The 21135-nt window shown below is 36.9% G+C and overlaps 1 protein-coding gene across 2 annotated transcripts in view; it reads left to right on the top strand.

Moving 5' to 3' along the window:
• Nucleotides 1–4904: 4904 nt before the first annotated feature.
• The window catches only part of cop1 (COP1 E3 ubiquitin ligase), a 48851-nt gene continuing 32620 nt past the window's right edge, over nucleotides 4905–21135 (top strand). For both annotated transcript variants that reach the window (XM_079818408.1, XM_079818409.1), the window contains exons 1-7: nucleotides 4905–5467; nucleotides 11792–11851; nucleotides 11952–12049; nucleotides 12131–12195; nucleotides 12271–12390; nucleotides 18787–18855; nucleotides 18942–19001. In XM_079818408.1, coding sequence (XP_079674534.1) covers nucleotides 5202–5467; nucleotides 11792–11851; nucleotides 11952–12049; nucleotides 12131–12195; nucleotides 12271–12390; nucleotides 18787–18855; nucleotides 18942–19001 — 738 coding nt within the window. In that variant the 5' untranslated portion in view covers nucleotides 4905–5201. The remainder of the gene's footprint in view (nucleotides 5468–11791; nucleotides 11852–11951; nucleotides 12050–12130; nucleotides 12196–12270; nucleotides 12391–18786; nucleotides 18856–18941; nucleotides 19002–21135) is intronic.

Below are 21135 nucleotides of genomic sequence, written 5' to 3'. Positions count from 1 at the left end.
CTCAATGGGAACTGCATGAAATACTTAATAAAAGTATTAATTTCTTTACAAAATGGTATTGTACTAAGATGAGTTAAGGCAGATCTCAAGATATTTATTGAATACTTTACCGTGTGGGCTTAACATGGCAGACATCAGAAGACTTGGAATATAGCGCACACATAATGTGGTCTACCTTTATGATACGTTTAGTGCTTTTATAACCTTATGCAATCTTGAAAGATTCAGTAGCTGGTCTGGTTGGTCATCAAAGCAGGCAAAAGAAGAATGAAAGCGTGGGTGGGTTTGGAAAAACATGATGACAGAAAACTTATTTCTGGATGAGATCTCCCTTTTGGATCAAGAAGGCAGGTGGTCAGATGGTGGGTGGTAGAAAGCTGTGCCGCTTCTCCTCTGGCATGGTCTCAGAAAGCTCTGGGTCACAGTGGGTTGTGTATACGGCTGTGGGCTACTGATGTTGACCAGTTTGTTTTTGAAGTAGATGGAGAAGGGGGACAGGCTGGGGGTGGGACACATCCTGACTACACTGCCCAGGGTCTAAATGAAGAGGTTGATGAGGACTGCAAACGGATGGAAACCTTCACTGCTTACACAGACACATAAAGCTACTGAACAGCCTGTCTATCTATCTATCTATCTATCTATCTATCTATCTATCTATCTATCTATCTATCTATCTATCTATCTATCTATCTATCTATCTATCTATCTATCTATCTATCTATCTATCTATCTATCTATCTATCTATCTATCTATCTATCTATCTATCTATCTATCTATCTGTCTGTCTGTCTGTCTGTCTGTCTGTCTGTCTGTCTGTCTATCTATCTATCTATTCATCCATCCATCCATCCATCCATCCATCCATCCATCCATCCATCCATCATCCATCCACCCACCTCTCATCCATCATCCACCTATCCATCCATCAATCTAATCAATCCATCCATCCACCTATCATCCATCCATCTAATCAATCAATAAATCCATCCATTATCCATCTAATCAATCAATCCATCCATCTAATCAATCAATCAATCCATCCATCCATCCATCCATCCATTCATTATCCATCCACCCACCCACCTATCCATCCATCTTATCCATCCATCCATGCATCCACCCACCCACCTATCCATCCATCTAATCCATCCATCCATCCATGCATCCACCCACCTATCCATCCATCTATTCAATCCATCTATGCATCCACCCACCCACCCATCGATCTAATCGATCCATCCATCCATGCATCCACCCACCCACCTATCCATCCATCTAATCAATCCATCCATCCATGCATCCACCCACCCAACTATCCATCCATCTAATCAATCCATCCATCCATCTAATCCATCCATCCATGCATCCACCCACCCACCTATCCATCCATCTAATCAATCCATCCGTCCATCCATCCATGCATCCACCCACCCACCTATCCATCCATCTAATCAATCCATCCATCCATCCATCTAATCCATCCATCCATCTAATCCCTCCATCCATCCATGCATCCACCCACCTATCCATCCATCTAATCCATCCATCCATCATCCATGCATCCACCCAACCACCTATCCATCGATCTAATCCATCCATCCATCATCCACCCACCCACCTATCCATCGATCTAATCAATCCATCCATCCATGCATCCACCCACCCACATATCCATCCATCTAATCCATCCATCCATCCATGCATCCACCCACCCACATATCCATCCATCTAATCCATCCATCCATCCATGCATCCACCCACCCACCTATCCATCCATCTAATCAATCCATCCATCATCCATGCATCCACCCACCCAACTATCCATCCATCTATTCAATCCATCTATGCATCCACCCACCCACCTATCCATCCATCTAATCAATCCATCCATCCATCTAATCCATCCATGCATCCACCCACCCACCTATCCATCCATCTAATCAATCCATCCATCCATCTAATCCATCCATGCATCCACCCACCCACCTATCCATCCATCTAATCAATCCATCCATCCATCTAATCCATCCATCCATCTAATCCATCCATGCATCCACCCACCCACCTATCCATCCATCTAATCAATCAATCTGTCCATCCATCCATGCATCCACCCACCCACCTATCCATCCATCTAATCAATCCATCCATCCATCTAATCCATCCATCCATCCATGCATCCACCCACCCACCTATCCATCCATCTAATCAATCCATCCATCATCCATGCATCCATGAGAACACCAATATTATATCATATATTGTATATATTATGGATATTGTCCTGCTAATTGTGACAATATTTAGGGTTAGGGGTTGGTTAGGACAATATATCAATTAAAAGTTTAAAATTAAACAACTAAATAATTCCTGAAAAATTCTAAAAATAAAACAAAATTTAGAATTGAATAGTAAGTGCTATACTGTAAAATAGTATAAACTGCTAATACATACAAAAAAAAACTAGGGTCCCAGAATTGCGGTCCTGAAACCGCAGCCTCTGGTATTTCAGGAAAACACTACAACTCCACAGTCAACACAACCTTTTGAACTGGCCAGTGTATTTGGTAACATGGGGCATCCATCCATCATAAAAGTGCATCTATCCATCATAAAAGTGCATCTATCCATCATAAAAGTGCATCCATCCATCATAAAAGTGCATCTATCCATCATAAAAGTGCATCTATCCATCATAAAAGTGCATCCATCCATCATAAAAGTCCATCTATCCATCATAAAAGTGCATCTATCCATCATAAAAGTGCATCCATCCATCATAAAAGTGCATCTATCCATCATAAAAGTGCATCCATCCATCATAAAAGTGCATCTATCCATCATAAAAGTGCATCCATCCATCATGAAAGTGCATCCATCCATCATAAAAGTGCATCTATCCATCATAAAAGTGCATCTATCCATCATAAAAGTGCATCCATCCATCATAAAAGTGCATCTATCCATCATAAAAGTGCATCTATCCATCATGAAAGTGCATCCATCCATCATAAAAGTGCATCCATCCATCATAAAAGTGCATCTATCCATCATAAAAGTGCATCTATCCATCATGAAAGTGCATCCATCCATCATAAAAGTGCATCTATCCATCATGAAAGTGCATCCATCCATCATAAAAGTGCATCTATCCATCATAAAAGTGCATCTATCCATCATAAAAGTGCATCTATCCATCATAAAAGTGCATCTATCCATCATAAAAGTGCATCTATCCATCATAAAAGTGCATCCATCCATCATAAAAGTGCATCTATCCATTATAAAAGTGCATCCATCCATCATAAAAGTGCATCTATCCATCATAAAAGTGCATCTATCCATCATAAAAGTGCATCCATCCATCATAAAAGTGCATCCATCCATCATAAAAGTGCATCCATCCATCATGAAAGTGCATCCATCCATCATAAAAGTGCATCTATCCATTATAAAAGTGCATCCATCCATCATAAAAGTGCATCTATCCATCATAAAAGTGCATCTATTCATCATAAAAGTGCATCCATCCATCATAAAAGTGCATCTATCCATTATAAAAGTGCATCCATCCATCATAAAAGTGCATCTATCCATCATAAAAGTGCATCTATCCATCATAAAAGTGCATCCATCCATCATAAAAGTGCATCCATCCATCATAAAAGTGCATCCATCCATCATGAAAGTGCATCCATCCATCATAAAAGTGCATCTATCCATTATAAAAGTGCATCCATCCATCATAAAAGTGCATCTATCCATCATAAAAGTGCATCTATCCATCATAAAAGTGCATCTATCCATCATAAAAGTGCATCCATCCATCATAAAAGTGCATCTATCCATCATAAAAGTGCATCCATCCATCATGAAAGTGCATCCATCCATCATAAAAGTGCATCTATCCATTATAAAAGTGCATCCATCCATCATAAAAGTGCATCTATCCATCATAAAAGTGCATCTATCCATCATAAAAGTGCATCCATCCATCATAAAAGTGCATATATCTATCATAAAAGTGCATCTATCCATAATAAAAGTGCATCTATCCATCATAAAAGTGCATCTATCCATCATAAAAGTGCATCCATCCATCATAAAAGTGCATCTATCCATCATAAAAGTGCATCTATCAATCATAAAAGTGCATCCATCCATCATAAAAGTGCATCTATCCATCATAAAAGTGCATCTATCAATCATAAAAGTGCATCCATCCATCATAAAAGTGCATCTATCCATCATAAAAGTGCATCTATCAATCATAAAAGTGCATCCATCCATCATAAAAGTGCATCTATCCATCATAAAAGTGCATCTATCCATCATAAAAGTGCATCTATCTATCATAAAAGTGCATCCATCCATCATAAAAGTGCATCTATCTATCATAAAAGTGCATCCATGCATCATAAAAGTGCATCTATCCAACATAAAAGTGCATCTATCCATCATAAAAGTGCATCTATCCATCATAAAAGTGCATCTATCTATCATAAAAGTGCATCTATCCATCATAAAAGTGCATCTATCTATCATAAAAGTGCATCCATCCATCATAAAAGTGCATATATCCATCATAAAAGTGCATCTATCCATCATAAAAGTGCAAACACTGGAACGCCAGTCTCTTGTGAACGCTTGTACGACGCTCATATACACCTATGATGGTCTGATTTTCATTTTTGGGTGAACTATCCCTTTAAACAAAATAGTCGGTGTGTTTTTAACAACATACGTTGCTGCATAAGAACGATGGTATACTTGGATGATCTTGAATGATCGGTTAGGTAGTTGTCCTGAAGTATTTTGTTTGAGGTTTGGACAGTTTTGATTGATCCCTGCGGTTTTCCTCCAGGCCAGTAGGCGCCGCTGAACTCCGACACACACGAACGTTTCCTTCGGGGAAGTTCTCGAGTGAACATCCTGCAGACAGTGGATTGAAATTTCTAAAGCTCTCTCAGAGTTGTCAACAAATCTCCGCGGAGCTGCATATCTATATTAGCATCGAGCTGACCCGATGCTAACCTCCTGCATGCAGAGGAACCGTCGCAGCTGTGCTCAAATAAGCGCCTTTCAGTGCTAGCAGTGCGAGTTTTTGGCTGTTTGCGTTAGCCTGTTAGCGTATCTCCCACAGCCGCCCGGATGCGGTGAAGCCCCGCAGTTTTAGCTTCAGCTCTGGCCTTCAATCATGTCAAGCAGTCGGCAACAGCAGTCTGGCGGTGCCGCGGGGTCCGTCCCCGGGACGAGCTCGGGGAGCGGCGCCGGTGGAGCGAACAGCGGGAGCGGCGGAGCTCAGAACGGCAACGGCTCCGGCTCCGGTAACGGGGTGTCCTCGCGGACTCTGGGCTCGGTAGCCGAGGGACAGAGCGGTCGACTGGGCTCGTCGAGCAGGAAAAGACCCTTGTACAACGGTCTAATCAATCCGTATGAGGACAAGAGTAATGATTTTGTATGGTAAGTCCATAGAAAGGTCTAATAAAGTTTCAGTTTGTTTGTTTCCCATACGCGGGCTTTAAGTGTAAGTTCACCCACAAATTCAGTCATTAATTCATGTCGTTTCAAACCCGTAACACTAATTACGATATTTGTGATGCTCTCTGACCCTTCCACACACTTCAAACAGCAATACAATTAACGCTTTTACAAAGGTACATCGTTAAAATAGTTCCAGTGGTTCAACCTTAATGTTATGAAGTGATGAGAGTACTTTTTCTGTGCACAATAACGACTTAATTCAACATTTCCCTTTGTAAATACAGCGTCATCATCTCACGCATGCGTCGTGCTCACAGGCGCAAGCGCTGCACTGTATTTACAACGGGAAATGCGTAGACGTGAAGAAATTGTTGAATAAAGTCGTTGTTTTTGTTTGTTTGTGCGCACTTAAAGTATTCTTGTCGCTTCATAACATTAAGGTTTAACCACTTGAGTCTCACAGACTATATTAATAATGTTTTTACTTCCTTTCTGGACCTTGAAAGTGTATTTCCGTTTGTTTGTTTCCCACACGCGGGCTTTAAGTGTAAGTTCACCCACAAATTCAGTCATTAATTCATGTCGTTTCAAACCCGTAAGACCTTCGGAACACTAATTATGATATTTGTGATGCTCTCTGACCCTTCCACGCACTTCAAACAGCAATACAATTAACGCTTTTACAAAGGTACATCGTTAAAATAGTTCCAGTGGTTCAACCTTAATGTTATGAAGTGATGAGAGTACTTTTTGTGTGCACAATAACGACTATATACAACATTTTCTGTTGTAAATATAGTGCAGGTCCTGCGTCATCATCTCACGCATGCGTCGTGCTCACAGGCGCAAGCGCTGCACTGTATTTACAACGGGAAATGCGTAGACGTGAAGAAATTGTTGAATAAAGTCGTTGTTTTTGTTTGTTTGTGCGCACTTAAAGTATTCTTGTCGCTTCATAACATTAAGGTTTAACCACTTGAGTCTCACAGACTATATTAATAATGTTTTTACTTCCTTTCTGGACCTTGAAAGTGTATTTCCGTTTGTTTGTTTCCCACACGCGGGCTTTAAGTGTAAGTTCACCCACAAATTCAGTCATTAATTCATGTCGTTTCAAACCCGTAAGACCTTCGGAACACTCATTATGATATTTTTGATTTTATGATTTTTTTTTATTTGTGTGCACTTAAAGTATTCTCATTGCTTCATAACATTAAGGTTGAACCACTGGAGTCACACAGATGTTTTTACTTCCTTTCTGGACCTTGAAAGTGTCCAGAGGGGTCAGAAAGCTCTCGGGTTTCATCAGAAATATATTTATTAGTGTTCCGAAGATGAACGAAGGTCTAAAAACGAAATGAGGGAGAATAATTCATGACTGAATTTTAATTTGTGGGTGAACTTTACCTTTAAATCCCAGGTGTATCTGGCAAATCCTGTGATTTCTCCTCATGGATGAAGCTAATTTTTAATTGTCAACATGGTGTTAAAGGGACAGTTCTCCCATAAAGGAAAAGGCTGTCGTTGTGTACTTCTAATTATTATATTTCAAACCTGTATGATATTAATTGGAGTACAAAATGAGATATTACACACACCCCTGGTTTCACAGACAAGGCGTAATGGGATAGTTTCCACAAAAAATTTATGTTGTCATAATTTACTCACACTCGATTTGCTCCAAACCTTGGATTTCTTTCCTCTGCTGAACTCAAAAGATGATTTTTTGAAGAATGTCGGTAACCAAACAGTTGATGGGTTGATAGTATTTTCCACCCCATACTATAGAAGTCAATGGGTGTTCGGTTCCCCTTGTTTTTCAAAATGTCATCTTTTGTGTTCAGTGAAAGAAAGAAATTATTTCAGTTTTGGTGAACTATACCTTAAGCTAAGCTAGTCTCAGACTAAAATGCATATATCTTTATTATGTCAGTGCCGTTGTTTTGTCTCAAGATGCAGTTTTTTCTAAGGCACGTTTATAAAAGCTACTTAAAGGGATAGTTCACCCAAAAATGAACATTAGCCCATGATTTACTCACCCTCAAGTCATCCGAGGTGTGTATGACATTCTTCTTTCAGACGCATAAAATCTGAGTTATATTAAAAATGTTCTGGCTAATCCAAGCATTATAATGGCAGTAATAGTTGCTCTGTTTTTGAAGTCCTTAAAAAATGCATCTGTCCGTCATATAACTGCTCCACGCGGCTCTGGGGTGTTAATAAAGGCCTTCTGAAGCGAATCGATGCGTTTGTCTAAGAAAAATATCCATATTTAAAAATCTATAAAAAAAATTTCTATGGCTCTGCATCAGCCGCGCCATCACTTCCGGCGAATAAGGTCAAAATACCGGCGCGATCATAGATATATACATAGATTCCTCATTAGTGCCTGTGCGGATCGGTCGAATGAGGCATCTACGTTTATATATCTTTGCTTACGCTAGTATTTTGACCTTATTCGCCGGAAGTTATGGCACTGGGAATACTAGATGACATTCGTCTGATAAGAGGTAAAAAAAATAACAAATACTGTTGGGTTTCTCGAAGAAACTGATGGTTTCGTGTCTTCAGACATCAATGTGTCTCCACGAGCTCAGGGTTTAATAAGGATTCGTATTAGGGCTGCTCGATTATGGAAAAAATCATAATCACGATTATTTTGGTCAATATTGAAATCACGATTATGTAACACGATTATTTCACATGACTTTGGGAATGTGTTGTATTTATTAAAAATACACCTTTCAACAATTCAATTGAAATTGTAACATTTGTTGTACTTTTTGAACTATTAAAATAAATAATATAACATATATTCAAATCAAAGTATAAAAGTATTCACGTAAAAATGATAATCACAAATAAATAAGATCAACAATATGGTTCGGCTAGATATGCTTTTCAGGTACGTCTAACATTAGTTTTCAGGTACAGAAATGTCTCAAATGTAAAATAACATTGCATATTTGAGTGCATAAATTAAAGATGAATCCTATTAAACTTACAAAAGCTATTCAATCCGGATCGGATATGCGTCGTCTTTATCGACTGTATAAAGTTTACTTAAGGCATATACAGACTATGTCTGCTAGGATACTCATCAAGATGGACATGTTGACATACGTTTTGTGTGAGTTTGTCCGTTCAAGAGCAAGACTTGAAAGAGAACTCAGTATTTGCGCGCTGTGAGACGTGTGCGCGCTCTCGGATGAGCGCACAGAGATACATTTCCTCACAGCGCGCGCGGCTTCTCATTCGCGTCTTCTGGCACTAAACCCGGGTGATGACGGGGAAAACGACTGGTCATATTCAAACATACGGCAGCACTCGCATGCATTGAACAAAGTTTACAAAGAGAGAATTATTTGAAAAATATGAGGGGAAAAAAGGACGTTTACACGGCACCCCTGCTCTCGTCAGTTTTTGTTTCTTTATTAGATTGTCATAGGTCACTCTGTGTTTAATTTTCAAGTGGTTAAACAGATTCGTGGTGTTCCCTTGCGTTGCAGCCACTACCATGTAGAAAATCTTGCACGTAGCATGTTTCTGCTCGTCGTCTGATTCCTCAAAGCCAAACTGTTCCCAGACAACGGAGTTGGTTTTGCCTTTTTTGCTCAGCAAACGCTGCTGTAACTGCCCTCCTTCTGCCATCTTTACTCGCGCCGAGTTTTTAAATTCCAGCGGATGATATGCACACGAGACTCACGATCTGAGAAAGTTTGTGGCTTCGGGAGGGGCGGATGAGCGCGTGCGCGTTTCATTCAGAACGCAAGGCAAAATAATCGTTTTTTCTCGATTGTACTATTTTGGTGATCGTTGGGAGGCAAAATCGAAAATCGAAATCGAAATTCGATTAATTGCACAGCCCTAATTCGTATATCTGTTTTTTTACTCTCATTGCTCTCATACTCTAAAATATCCCCATTGACATCATTATACGACTATCACACTGTTAAAAATCTTCATTTGTGTTCTACTGAAGAAACAAACACACCTACATCTCTGATGCCCTGGGGCCCGTTCTTCGTACGTTGCTTATTACATCTGAGATGATTTGACAGATCCCAGATCTGTTAATCGTGATAACTGATCTCTGGCTAATTTGGTTCTTCAAACGAATTTGCGAATTGGATTAAAATATCTGGATTAAATGATCTAAGATCACTGCGCGTTCTTGTGTTCCCTGAAGAGGGCAGATGCAGCGATACTCGAAACCACGATCAGCAATGCAGCGATTGGCTGGCGTCAAGACAGCAACGTAATGTCATCATATAATTAAAAAAGCCACCTGGCAAAAAACTTGAGAAATTATACAATAAAAACCCCACGAATTTCTGGACCTTTATAAGGAAACAGCCAAACCACCAAACCAACATAAGTTATTATAGATAAATGTTTTTTTAACATGATTATTTATATTCAGATTTTATACAGTATTTGTACACCCTTTACATTTTTATTTCAATGTTGTAATTTAATTTTTAATTCAATTTGGAGCAGATTTGTAACGTGACAGTATTAAAGTTTCTTAAGGGTCAAGATCAAATTATCGGCATCTCTTGCGCTGCATCAAGCCATCCCATAATATCTGTGATCACTTAAATTAATGCACGGCTCATATTAACTGTACAACATGTGTGTAAACCTCCAATAAAATTATAAAGTAATTATTCCATCACAAATAAAATCGCTCAATCAAGTGGCTGTGTCTATATTATTATATACAACATTATAATATTATATACACATTCTCATACAATATAACATTTTTATATTATTATTATTATTATTATTTAAAATTATTATTATTGCCCCTGGTTCAGTAATGAACTCTTGTAATAAAGTAGCAGTGGCTGGGACAGATTTTAAGTATCACCTCAAGATGTGATCTAATCCTGTTTACATGAAATAAGCCGCTCGAGCAGGTTTAAGCTTACGGAGCTGTTGCTATGACAACAAGTCCAGGATGAGCTTCGAAGAACCAAACAATCCAAGATCATGTCAAATCGTCAACAATCAAATCCAGCTAACTGAGTTAGCGACGTACGAAGAACGGGCCCCAGGTGAGAAAAAGTAACGCAAAAGTAACGTAACATTACTTTCCTTAAAAAGTAACTAAGTAACTCAATTAGTTACTTTTTAAGGGAGTAACGCAATATTGCAACGCATTACTTTTCTTAAAAAGTAACTAAGTAACTCAATTAGTTACTTTTTAAGGGAGTAACGCAATATTGTAACGCATTACTTTTCTTAAAAAGTAACTAAGTAACTCAATTAGTTAATTTTAAGGGAGTAACGCAATATTGTAACGCATTACTTTTCTTAAAAAGTAACTAAGTAACTCAATTAGTTACTTTTTAAGGGAGTAACGCAATATTGTAACGCATTACTTTTCTTAAAAAGTAACTAAGTAACTCAATTAGTTACTTTTTAAGGGAGTAACGCAATATTGTAACGCATTACTTTTCTTAAAAAGTAACTAAGTAACTCAATTAGTTACTTTTTAAGGGAGTAACGCAATATTGTAACGCATTACTTTTCTTAAAAAGTAACTAAGTAACTCAATTAGTTACTTTTTAAGGGAGTAACGCAATATTGTAACGCATTACTTTTCTTAAAAAGTAACTAAGTAACTCAATTAGTTAATTTTAAGGGAGTAACGCAATATTGTAACGCATTACTTTTCTTAAAAAGGAACTAAGTAACTCAATTAGTTACTTTTTAAGGGAGTAACGCAATATTGTAACGCATTACTTTTCTTAAAAAGTAACTAAGTAACTCAATTAGTTACTTTTTAAGGGAGTAACGCAATATTGTAACGCATTACTTTTCTTAATGATTTTGATCATGTCAAATCGTCAACAATCAAATCCAGCTAACTGAGTTAGCGACGTACGAAGAACGGGCCCCAGGGGGTGAGCAGATCAACATAAACATTTAGTTTTTGGGTGAACTATCCCTTTAAGTGTCCTAATTAAACTAAGGCCTAATCCTGCTTTAATCTGTGAAACCGGGTCATGATGTTAGAGACGAAAGTTGTCATTTTGTCAACAATCCCAGAAAGTATATCCGACAAACTCAAAGTAATTTTGATTTTGAAACGCGTGTATGTGTGTTTAGAGAGAAAATCCTTTACCCTTTCAGTCAAAATTATGCTGATAATATAATTTGCGATGTAAAAAAATAATGTTTAAATCGTGTTGTCAGACTTTTAAACTGCTCTGTATAGTCTCAGCGTTTGGTTGGAAAAGGGAAGCAAGTCTTGCATGTCATGATTTTTTCATTTGTTGTTTTTCTTAACAGCCCGATATGTTTTGAGATGATAGAGGAAGCTCACATGACAAAGTGTGGCCACAGTTTCTGGTGAGAAGATCTTGTTCTCTAAACCGAGAGTTTACTCTTGCCTTTTGGTGTTGCATTCATAGTTTTCAAATCAAACAATCATGTCTTTATTTCCATTCAGTTATAAATGTATACGACAGAGTTTAGAGGACAGCAACAGATGCCCCAAATGTAATTATATCATTGACAATGTGGATCAACTTTACCCCAACTTCTTAGGTATGTGTATGCTGTTGTTTTGTGCATGCTTGTCTAATTTGACATCCTCAGACAGTCTTAATTTCTCTAATTGTTTTACAGTGAATGAACTGATCCTGAAGCAAAAGCAGAGATCTGAAGAGAAGCGTCTGAAACGGGATCATCCTGTAAGCGGCTCACCATTTCAACACATTTGATTGACTAGTTTATAGCACATTAAATTTGTTTCATGTCGTTTATAGAATGGAACCAAATGGCAGGTTTTCCAAGACGTCCTTGGCGCAGATCAAGAGAATATGGATTTAGCCAACGTCAACTACATATTAGAGTACCTGCTGCAAAAAAAGAAACAACTGGAGGCGGTTGGTACACTTTTTCCAGATAATATGACTTTTGCAACACTTATGGGTTCTAGGTAGTGATGCACCGATCATGATTTTACATGGCCGATTCCGATACCGATTTTTTTCAAGAAAACTGTCCGATACCGATTTCCTTTTTGTTTTTTACACAGTAAGAGAATGAAAGTATACATGAACAAGATGTTTATTTGGTATTTAACAGGTTAAATTAGCTTTTGGCTAATGAAAACAAGTCCGCAATCTGAAATTAACAGGAAATTGAATTGGAAATGAAAAGGCTGAAAGGTGAAATTAAAGGCAACAACTGCATATTCCGCAAACAAAGATGTTACTTAAATCAGCATTTGTTTTTAAATTCAGTGTAAAGAAAAAAAGTCTTTACCAGTGAAATTCAATAAAACCAAAGTATATAATTGTTCCAAAATGTTAAATCATATAATGTTTAGTGCAACGAAAAAAACTAAGATGCTACAGCAGGTGCTTTTTAAATCAAATTAAGTCAATGTAATTTTAAGGTAAAATAAAAGGTAACACTTTAGAATAATGGTCATTAGTTAACTTTAGTTAATGTATTAACTAACATGAACTAACCATGAGCAGTACATTTGTTACTGTATTTGTTCATCTTTGTTAACGTTAGTTCATATAAATCCAGCTGTTCATGGTTTGTTGATGTTAGTTCACAGTGCGTTAACTAATGTTAACAAGATTTTAATAATGCATTAGTAAATGTTGAAACTAACATTAACAAATATTAATAAATGCTTTATAAGTGCAGTTCATTATTAGTTAATGTTAACTAATGTTGATAACTAATGACCATTATTCTAAAGTTTTACCAAATAAAGATGATCATCCTATAGGCTACAGAACTGATAGTATTTAATTTCTAAAGTGCAGCATGTTCTTCTTTAGGCTACAAAAAGAAGTATTTCGGCTTTGTCACAAGTTAGTCTGTTTAGTTCTCATCCGATCCAACACGTGAGAAGCTGAGCTGAACAAACGTTCACTATCTACGCTTGAGCAGGCGGAGAGTTAAGCTCGCGCAACTTCAGCTCGCGCAACTTCAGCTCGCGCAACTTCAGCTCGCGCAGAAAAGCGGCTCTTCATTCCCTTCAGCATCTCGTCTCTTCCCTCAGTTCTCCAGTTTCCGTTTGTAACACAAGTGACATGTTCGCGAATGATTGCAATATAGGCGTATGTGCACGCGGGCGCACTTCCGGAAAAATACAAAGAAAACCCGCAAAAACCGTCCGGTTCCGTTTTTTTGCCGGTCAACCGGTGCATCCCTAGTTCTAGGGGTTGGAGAAAAGGTCGTTGCATCGCGATTCGTTATCTAACGATTCAGAATCGATTCTGTGTTCAATTCAAAACTGCCACTTCACCACTGTGTGCACGCGGTCACTGACCAAACAGAAAAACCTGATTATAGACGAACGTTCGTATGCTGGTGAATTGACCGTTCGCAAAGCCCCGTCCCCTTTAGTTACTGTTGCTATGTCCGACAAGCCATGGGCCTCTCACACCACACACACGTTCTCGCGTAGAGAAAATACTAATGTTAAAAGCGCTATATCAATGCAGTCCATTTAACAAACTCGTGAATTCTCCTGTCATCATAAACAACATATTGCAGAAAAAGTCTATCGTCATGTACAACTAACCATTATATTCCAAACCTGTATGATATTAATTGGAGTACAAAATGAGATATTACACACACCCCTGGTTTCACAGACAAGGCGTAATGGGATAGTTTCCACAAAAAATTAATATTGTCATAATTTACTCGCACTCGATTTGCTCCAAACCTTGGATTTCTTTCCTCTGCTGAACTCAAAAGATGATTTTTTGAAGAATGTCGGTAACCAAACAGTTGATGGGTTGATAGTATTTTCCACCCCATACTATGGAAGTCAATGGGTGTTCGGTTCCCCTTGTTTTTCAAAATGTCATCTTTTGTGTTCAGTGAAAGAAAGAAATTAATTCAGTTTTGGTGAACTATACCTTAAGCTAAGCTAGTCTCAGACTAAAATGCAAGCTTGAGCTGTTTTAACTGAACGCACTGATATAACTTATATATGTCAGTGCCGTTGTTTTGTCTCAAGATGCAGTTTTTTCCAAGGCACGTTTATAAAAGCTACTTAAAGGGATAGTTCACCCAAAAATGAACATTAGCCCATGATTTACTCACCCTCAAGTCATCCGAGGTGTGTATGACATTCTTCTTTCAGACGCATAAAATCTGAGTTATATCAAAAATGTTCTGGCTTATCCAAGCATTATAATGGCAGTAATAGTTGCTCTGTTTTTGAAGTCCATAAAAAATGCATCTGTCCGTCATATAACTGCTCCACGCGGCTCTGGGGTGTTAATAAAGGCCTTCTGAAGCGAATCGATGCGTTTGTGTAAGAAAAATATCCATATTTAAAAATGTATTTTATTTTTTTCTATGGCTATGCATCAGCACGCCATAACTTCCGGCGAATAAGGTCAAAATACCGGCGCAATCATAGATATATACATAGATTCCTCATTAGTGCCTGGCGGATCGGTCGAATGAGGCATCTACGTTTATATATCTTTGCTCACGACAGTATTTTGACCTTATTCGCCGGAAGTTATGGCACTGGGAATACTAGATGACATTCGTCTGATAAGAGGTAAAAAAATAACAAATACTGTTGGGTTTCTCGAAGAAACTGATGGTTTCGTGTCTTAAGACATCAATGTGTCTCCACATTTGTCTAAACAACAAATTGCAGATTTGTTCAGTGCGCAGAGATTTATTTCGCTCTCTGTATAGTTTTTTCGGGTTAATATAATGTAGTCATCAAGCTGGTAAGATCACACAAAGTCTTAATTTTCTAATGCATAAGAAGCATTACAATAATTGGTAAATGTTTGTAGTTTTATTTGTGTAGTCAGAATATGACGTGCAGTTTCCCCAAACACTCATTTTATGTATCTATTAATCGACGAATCATTATTAGCCTACAATATCAAGAGCATATCAATAACTGACATTGTAAAGAGTTCATTTTATAATTTGAGTAACATTAAACAGTCTAAATAAGCGATTTCAGTTGCAGCTTCTGTGTAAAGATGGCTTTTGTTAATGATAATGTTATTGGTAACAGTCTAGTATTCTGATTGATTTAAGTAATTGGTTAAATTTAAGTATTTGTCAAATGACAACAAAGGTAAAAATTAAAAATTGCACTTATAAATAAATAAAATGCTCTTGGAAATCAATTGCAAGGAGCCTCTTAATGGAAGAGTTAATGTCTGACCCCTTTGCAGTTTGTATCGGTGTAAATTGCAGAAGTAAAAATTAAAATCGGGACGTTATCTTGTTAATGATTGATGGTTTTCCAATGAGATGAATAGTAAATACTAGGAGGCAAAGCGGTTTTAAAATCTTCTTAGTTAGCCAATTTTGTACTGCCACCATGTTCACTGCAAAAAATGCTTTTCTTACTTAGTATTTTTGTCTCGTTTTCAGTCCAAATATAAAAAAAATCTTACATTAAGAAGCATTTACTAGACAAGTAAAAGTTTTTGTCTAATTTGGGGGAGGGGAACTCAAAATTAAGGGAGTTTTTGCTTAAAATAAGCAAAATAATCTGCTAATGGGGTAAGAAAAATAATCTTGTTTTCTGTTTGAATTAAGATTATTTTTCTTACCCCATTGGCAGATTATTTGCTTATTTTAAGCAAAAACTCCCTTAATTTTGAGTTATTTTCCCCCCAAATAAGACGACAACTTTTGCTTGTCTAGTAAATGCTTCTTAATGTAAGATTTTTTAGATATTTGGACTGAAAACAAGACAAAAATACTAAGTAAGAAAAGCATTTTTTGCAGTGTAACTTTACAGTCAGTGTCACTGGATACTTTTATTGACTTATTTATCATTGATGTGTGTTAATCCATTGCTAGGGTCAGTGTTTTATCTGACTGTTTTACTGGTGTGTCAGAGTTTATTTTGTATTAAATATAAATTTAGGCTAATTAATTAAGATAGGCTGTGAATGAGACGTTAATGCGCTCTTCTTAAGCTGTGAAAAACGATGTAATAAACTTAATAAACCATCAGTAAAGTTTGACCATCAATCGGAGGGAGTCCGCTACAAAAAAAAACCGTTCTGAAACGTGTTTTAATCCTGAAGGAGTGTATTTGGCACAGAACTACTCCATCTCGTCCATGTTTATCATGAGAATCAACTCTTTAACAGTGTAAACGAGGCATAGTCCTACTAAAATCAACAATGGATAATTCACCTCAGATCTTGAAATTAAACAATTGGAAACAAGAAGTGTATTCTATGACAAAGATTGTTTTAGTAACTCAGTATTTTTAGTAATGTTTATTAGGGCTGGGTAATTCTTCTTAAATCCCAAGAATCGATTAGTTATCCTGTTTTCAGTTAATGATTGAAATAAACATTGTAGCGCCTCCCGTCCAATAAATCGCTATAATCTTTGTGCTTTATTACTATTGATATAAAACAAAGTCTCAGATTTCAAATTACGTTTATTTTTTTACGAAATTCAAAAGCATAAATACCGTTTTGGCGCTGTTGCATGAGATCTCAGCTCAAGAGAACCGGCAGATGAACAGATCTTCTCTTCCGCCTTAATACCAGTAACAGCGCGAAATAAACACAAATGAGCTTCTGAAAGTGTGTTAAAAGATACAGGACAACTTACCGAAATCTGTATCATGTCACATAGAATCGCTCAAGTGTTTCAACCACAGAAAGACGTCAGTAAAATGGCTTGTAAACAACGTCATGTAACGTCACATTTAGCTCAGAAAAACCATATCCAGTGTCCATAAACTCACTAGTCAGCTAGAAAAAATAACTCTAGAGAGGAGCATTTTGATAATTATATGCACCACATTACATATTCATTGTCATTTTTAATGTTCTTCAATATTTAATGCATGTATGCAGCCTATGTATAAATCTGGCAAGTTTTTATGACAGCCAAATGTTTATATTTCAAAAAATTAATTGGAGTATAAATATGATTATGTAATTGTAAAGTTAATATTATAACTTCATAATTGAGTGTAATTTAAGTGTTTGTATACAAGTCAGTTCATTTTTTTACCTTCAATATTAGTCGGCTAATGTAGTATCAGCTGACTCCCGTAGTTTACAACATTAGTTCAGAGATTTGTTTTCCTTGAGAAAATTGGCCATGTGTTGTACATGATGTATATCTAAAGTAATCGCTTGTGAATCCAATCGAAAGCTTGTGAATCGAAATCGAATTGTGAAATTTGTGTCAATACCCAGCCCTAATGTTTATGTACTTATCCGTTATTCCTTAATCTCTGGAGCCCGCCCACACGCTGCTCTGATTGGCTGTGGTTTTTGATTGATTTTGTCGCATGTTGTAGTTGCGCACGCGTCTAGTTAGGACACGGTGTGATGCTGAAAATATTACAATAGTGATAAAATGTGTTTTTTAACCCCTTAACTATCACCCCCCTTTTTGAGAATACACACGAAAATGCACTATCCAAACTTAAAGGGCTGTAATTCAACAATGCTTTGGAATATAGACCTAAATTTGGTCTTGTTTTAAAGCAGACACACTGCAGATTATTGCTGAAGTGAATTCAAAATATGAAAGTATGAAAAAGTTATGGAAGTTTAAAATTATTGTAAATAAAAAATACTGTACTAAATATTTATTTCATATCAAATATATATTTTACAAAAAAAAATACTCAAAAATTACCATAAAATCAAAGCCATGTGTCTAACCAAGTTGTTTCCTAATTTGAAGTTATCACAACAATTGAAGACCCCATGAGATTTTGTTGAGGCGCTGTACCAAAAACAGCCACCGGGTGTCATTCAAATTCCATTGATTGTTTTTTTCGATGCATTTTCCTGTCCAAATATCACTTCCATCACAAAACAGTCCCCAAATCTGGACCCTTGTGACTCAGACCTTTCCGACAATGTGTTTTGTCAAGATTGGAAAAGATTTTGATTATAAAGTAGTTAAAATAATTGTTGTAATATGAAACATGACGCCGCCCACTTGGGGAGGAGCCCGCTAGAATAATTTACAGTACCGTTTCCATGGTAACACAACGTCCAATTTCAAAACGGTTTTCACGGGATGAATTTTGAGTTTGTAAGCTTTCGAATGATACCTAACTTACGATAATTACTTAAATTATGATAAGAAAAAAAGAGCGCCAGGCGTCCCACCTGTGACTTAAGTGAATACATCGGTCAAAACCTGCTGTTAGTAAATCTGTCAAATGTTAATCATGTGATCAATTTATAATAACCTTTTATTAAATCTTAATCAGCATGAACAAGCATTATTACATTTTTTGCTGATCTCTCACTGATCTCTGTCCACAGGAATCACAAGCTGCTCAGCGCCAGATCTTAATGGAGTTCCTGAAAGAAGCCAGAAGAAATAAAAGAGAGGTTTATCCTCCGTGTTTTTTAAATGTTGAATGCACAGTTGACCGCTGTGATGGCATTAACTCATGAACTCTCTCTGTCTTCAACAGCAACTGGAGCAGCTACAGAAAGAGCTGAACTTTTTGGAAGAGGATATCAAACGAGTCGAGGTCAGTTTAGGATGGTTGACCAGAATTGTCAGAGATGGGGAGTTGAATTTGTATTTTTTAAGGGTGTTTTCACACCTGGCTCGTTTGGAGCATTTGTTTTGGAGACTGGTGCGTTTTCTCCCATAGTTTGGTTAGTTTAGGCAGGGCTCGACATTAAGCCTGTTCACGTGCAGTAAATCTGTCATTCACTTGTCCAAGTAAAACATTTGCTTGTCTGGATTTTTTATTTTTTTTTGTGTTGTAAATATAATCTATTCTGAAGCAATATTCTCTCCAGTGTTCAATCAGCTTTGACATATTTAAGATATTTTTACCTTTTTATAAATGCCATTTTTCCATAATCTTATTAAATATAGGCTATGCTTCAGCTTTCATTTTATATTCTTAAATTTGATCTATAAATTAAATTAGAATAAGACACTATAGGCTGTTACCAATCAAATTAAATTATTTACACTGAAAAATTACAACTGCATTAAATAATGTTATGAGATTATTTTAAATATTTTTGACTATACAAATAAGAAATATTGTAAAGATGAAACTAAACCACCAGTAGGTGGCAGCATGTGACCGTCTTAATGAGTGAGTCATTAAGTCGATTCGTTCGAACGGACGATTCATTCAATAGGTCATTGAATCTTTGATTCATCCGATTAATTGAAACACTGAATCATTCACTAACACACACTGTTGCTGTGAGATGCGTTACGGTTCTGCTGTGATCTTTGTTTGGAACTATTTTCGCTGCTGAAATAGAACAAAAACAGTCCAAATTGCATCTAAAATATAAGTGACTTAATGTTAATGAATTGGTTATGGAGCTGGCGTATGAAATCAGCCTCATGTTCAGTCGTGATGGTTTTCAGGAAAACAACACTCTTGTTAGTGTTTTGTTGCTTAACTGTTTCATATGTTATAAATAATAAAACTACACAATTTTTAACCGTGTATGTTTGTATGAGCGGCGCTCATTATTTTCCGATTTTCTCTTCGAGAGGCGGCGCGAGCCTCAACAAGGCAACCTTGTTAATGTCAGTTTATATTATTATCACTGTCGATCTCCACTTACACTAACTAAATGCAGAATCATTATTGCATTTTGGTGATTCCCTAGTTAGTTTTTGTTTTGAAGTTTTAACCAGGATACTTGTCCGTCGGGCAAGTAAAATTATTTTTCACTTGCCCCTTCAAAAAATCCACAAGCGTTAATATCGAGCCCTGGTTTAGGCATATATAAACCCGGCAATCGCTCTCAGATGCGCACCAAAACAATCGATCTGAGAGCACCTGGACGAGGTAATCTTGGCCCGATTGAAAACGAACCCTGGGGTGGTTTGGTTGAGGTCAGAAAGCAGTCAGACCCAACGGACCTGCTGGTGTTATAATTCATAACAGGAAATGTTGTGTTGTTTAAAAAGCAGCAGTGTCTGATTCTGTGAGATTTTGTGGTTGAAAACCAGAGATCATTCATCTGAGTAATTGCAAGAATGCTGTCCCGATGAAGCCTTGACTGCATATATACACTATATTGCCAAAGGTATTGGGACTGGTCTTATATGCACATGAACTTTAATGCCATCCCATTCTCAATCCGTAGGGTTTGATATGGAGGGGCCTATAAAATCCATTTTATTTTTTCCCAAATTCCGTTTTTTCCATTTTAATTTTTGCTAATTCTGTTTTCATTTTTGGGAATTCAGTTTTTTTTTTACCCCATAACTGTTATTTTAGTCGTAAAAAGAGTGTGCTTTTAATGTTAATATAATAGAACATAAAATAGGAATGACCTTAAATGTATCGAGGTAACAAACATCACATGTACTCGGTACTTTTCAGGACAAACACGGCACTCCAAGCACTTCGTCACAACATATTAGTGCTGTGAATTGATTAAAAAAACTGAATGAATCAAATTTGTTTCTGTAATTAATCATGATTAGTTTGGAGTTTTTAATATTTTGGTATTGTAATTTCAGTTACTCTTCAAATTAATTTAGAAACAGTTAAAAGGCAGCATATTTTAAATATGTGTTGTAATGGCATGTTTTTATGAATGAAGGCCAGTATCACTGATGTCTCTATGAAACATTAATGATGTTACATTACAGTATAACTTAGTGTACATCTGATG

The sequence above is a fragment of the Gobio gobio genome (genome assembly GCF_949357685.1).
Source record: "Gobio gobio genome assembly, chromosome: 6".
Taxonomy (NCBI): domain Eukaryota; kingdom Metazoa; phylum Chordata; class Actinopteri; order Cypriniformes; family Gobionidae; genus Gobio; species Gobio gobio.
The sequence above is the reverse complement of the archived record's forward strand: the minus strand, read 5'-3'. Positions and strand labels throughout refer to the sequence as shown.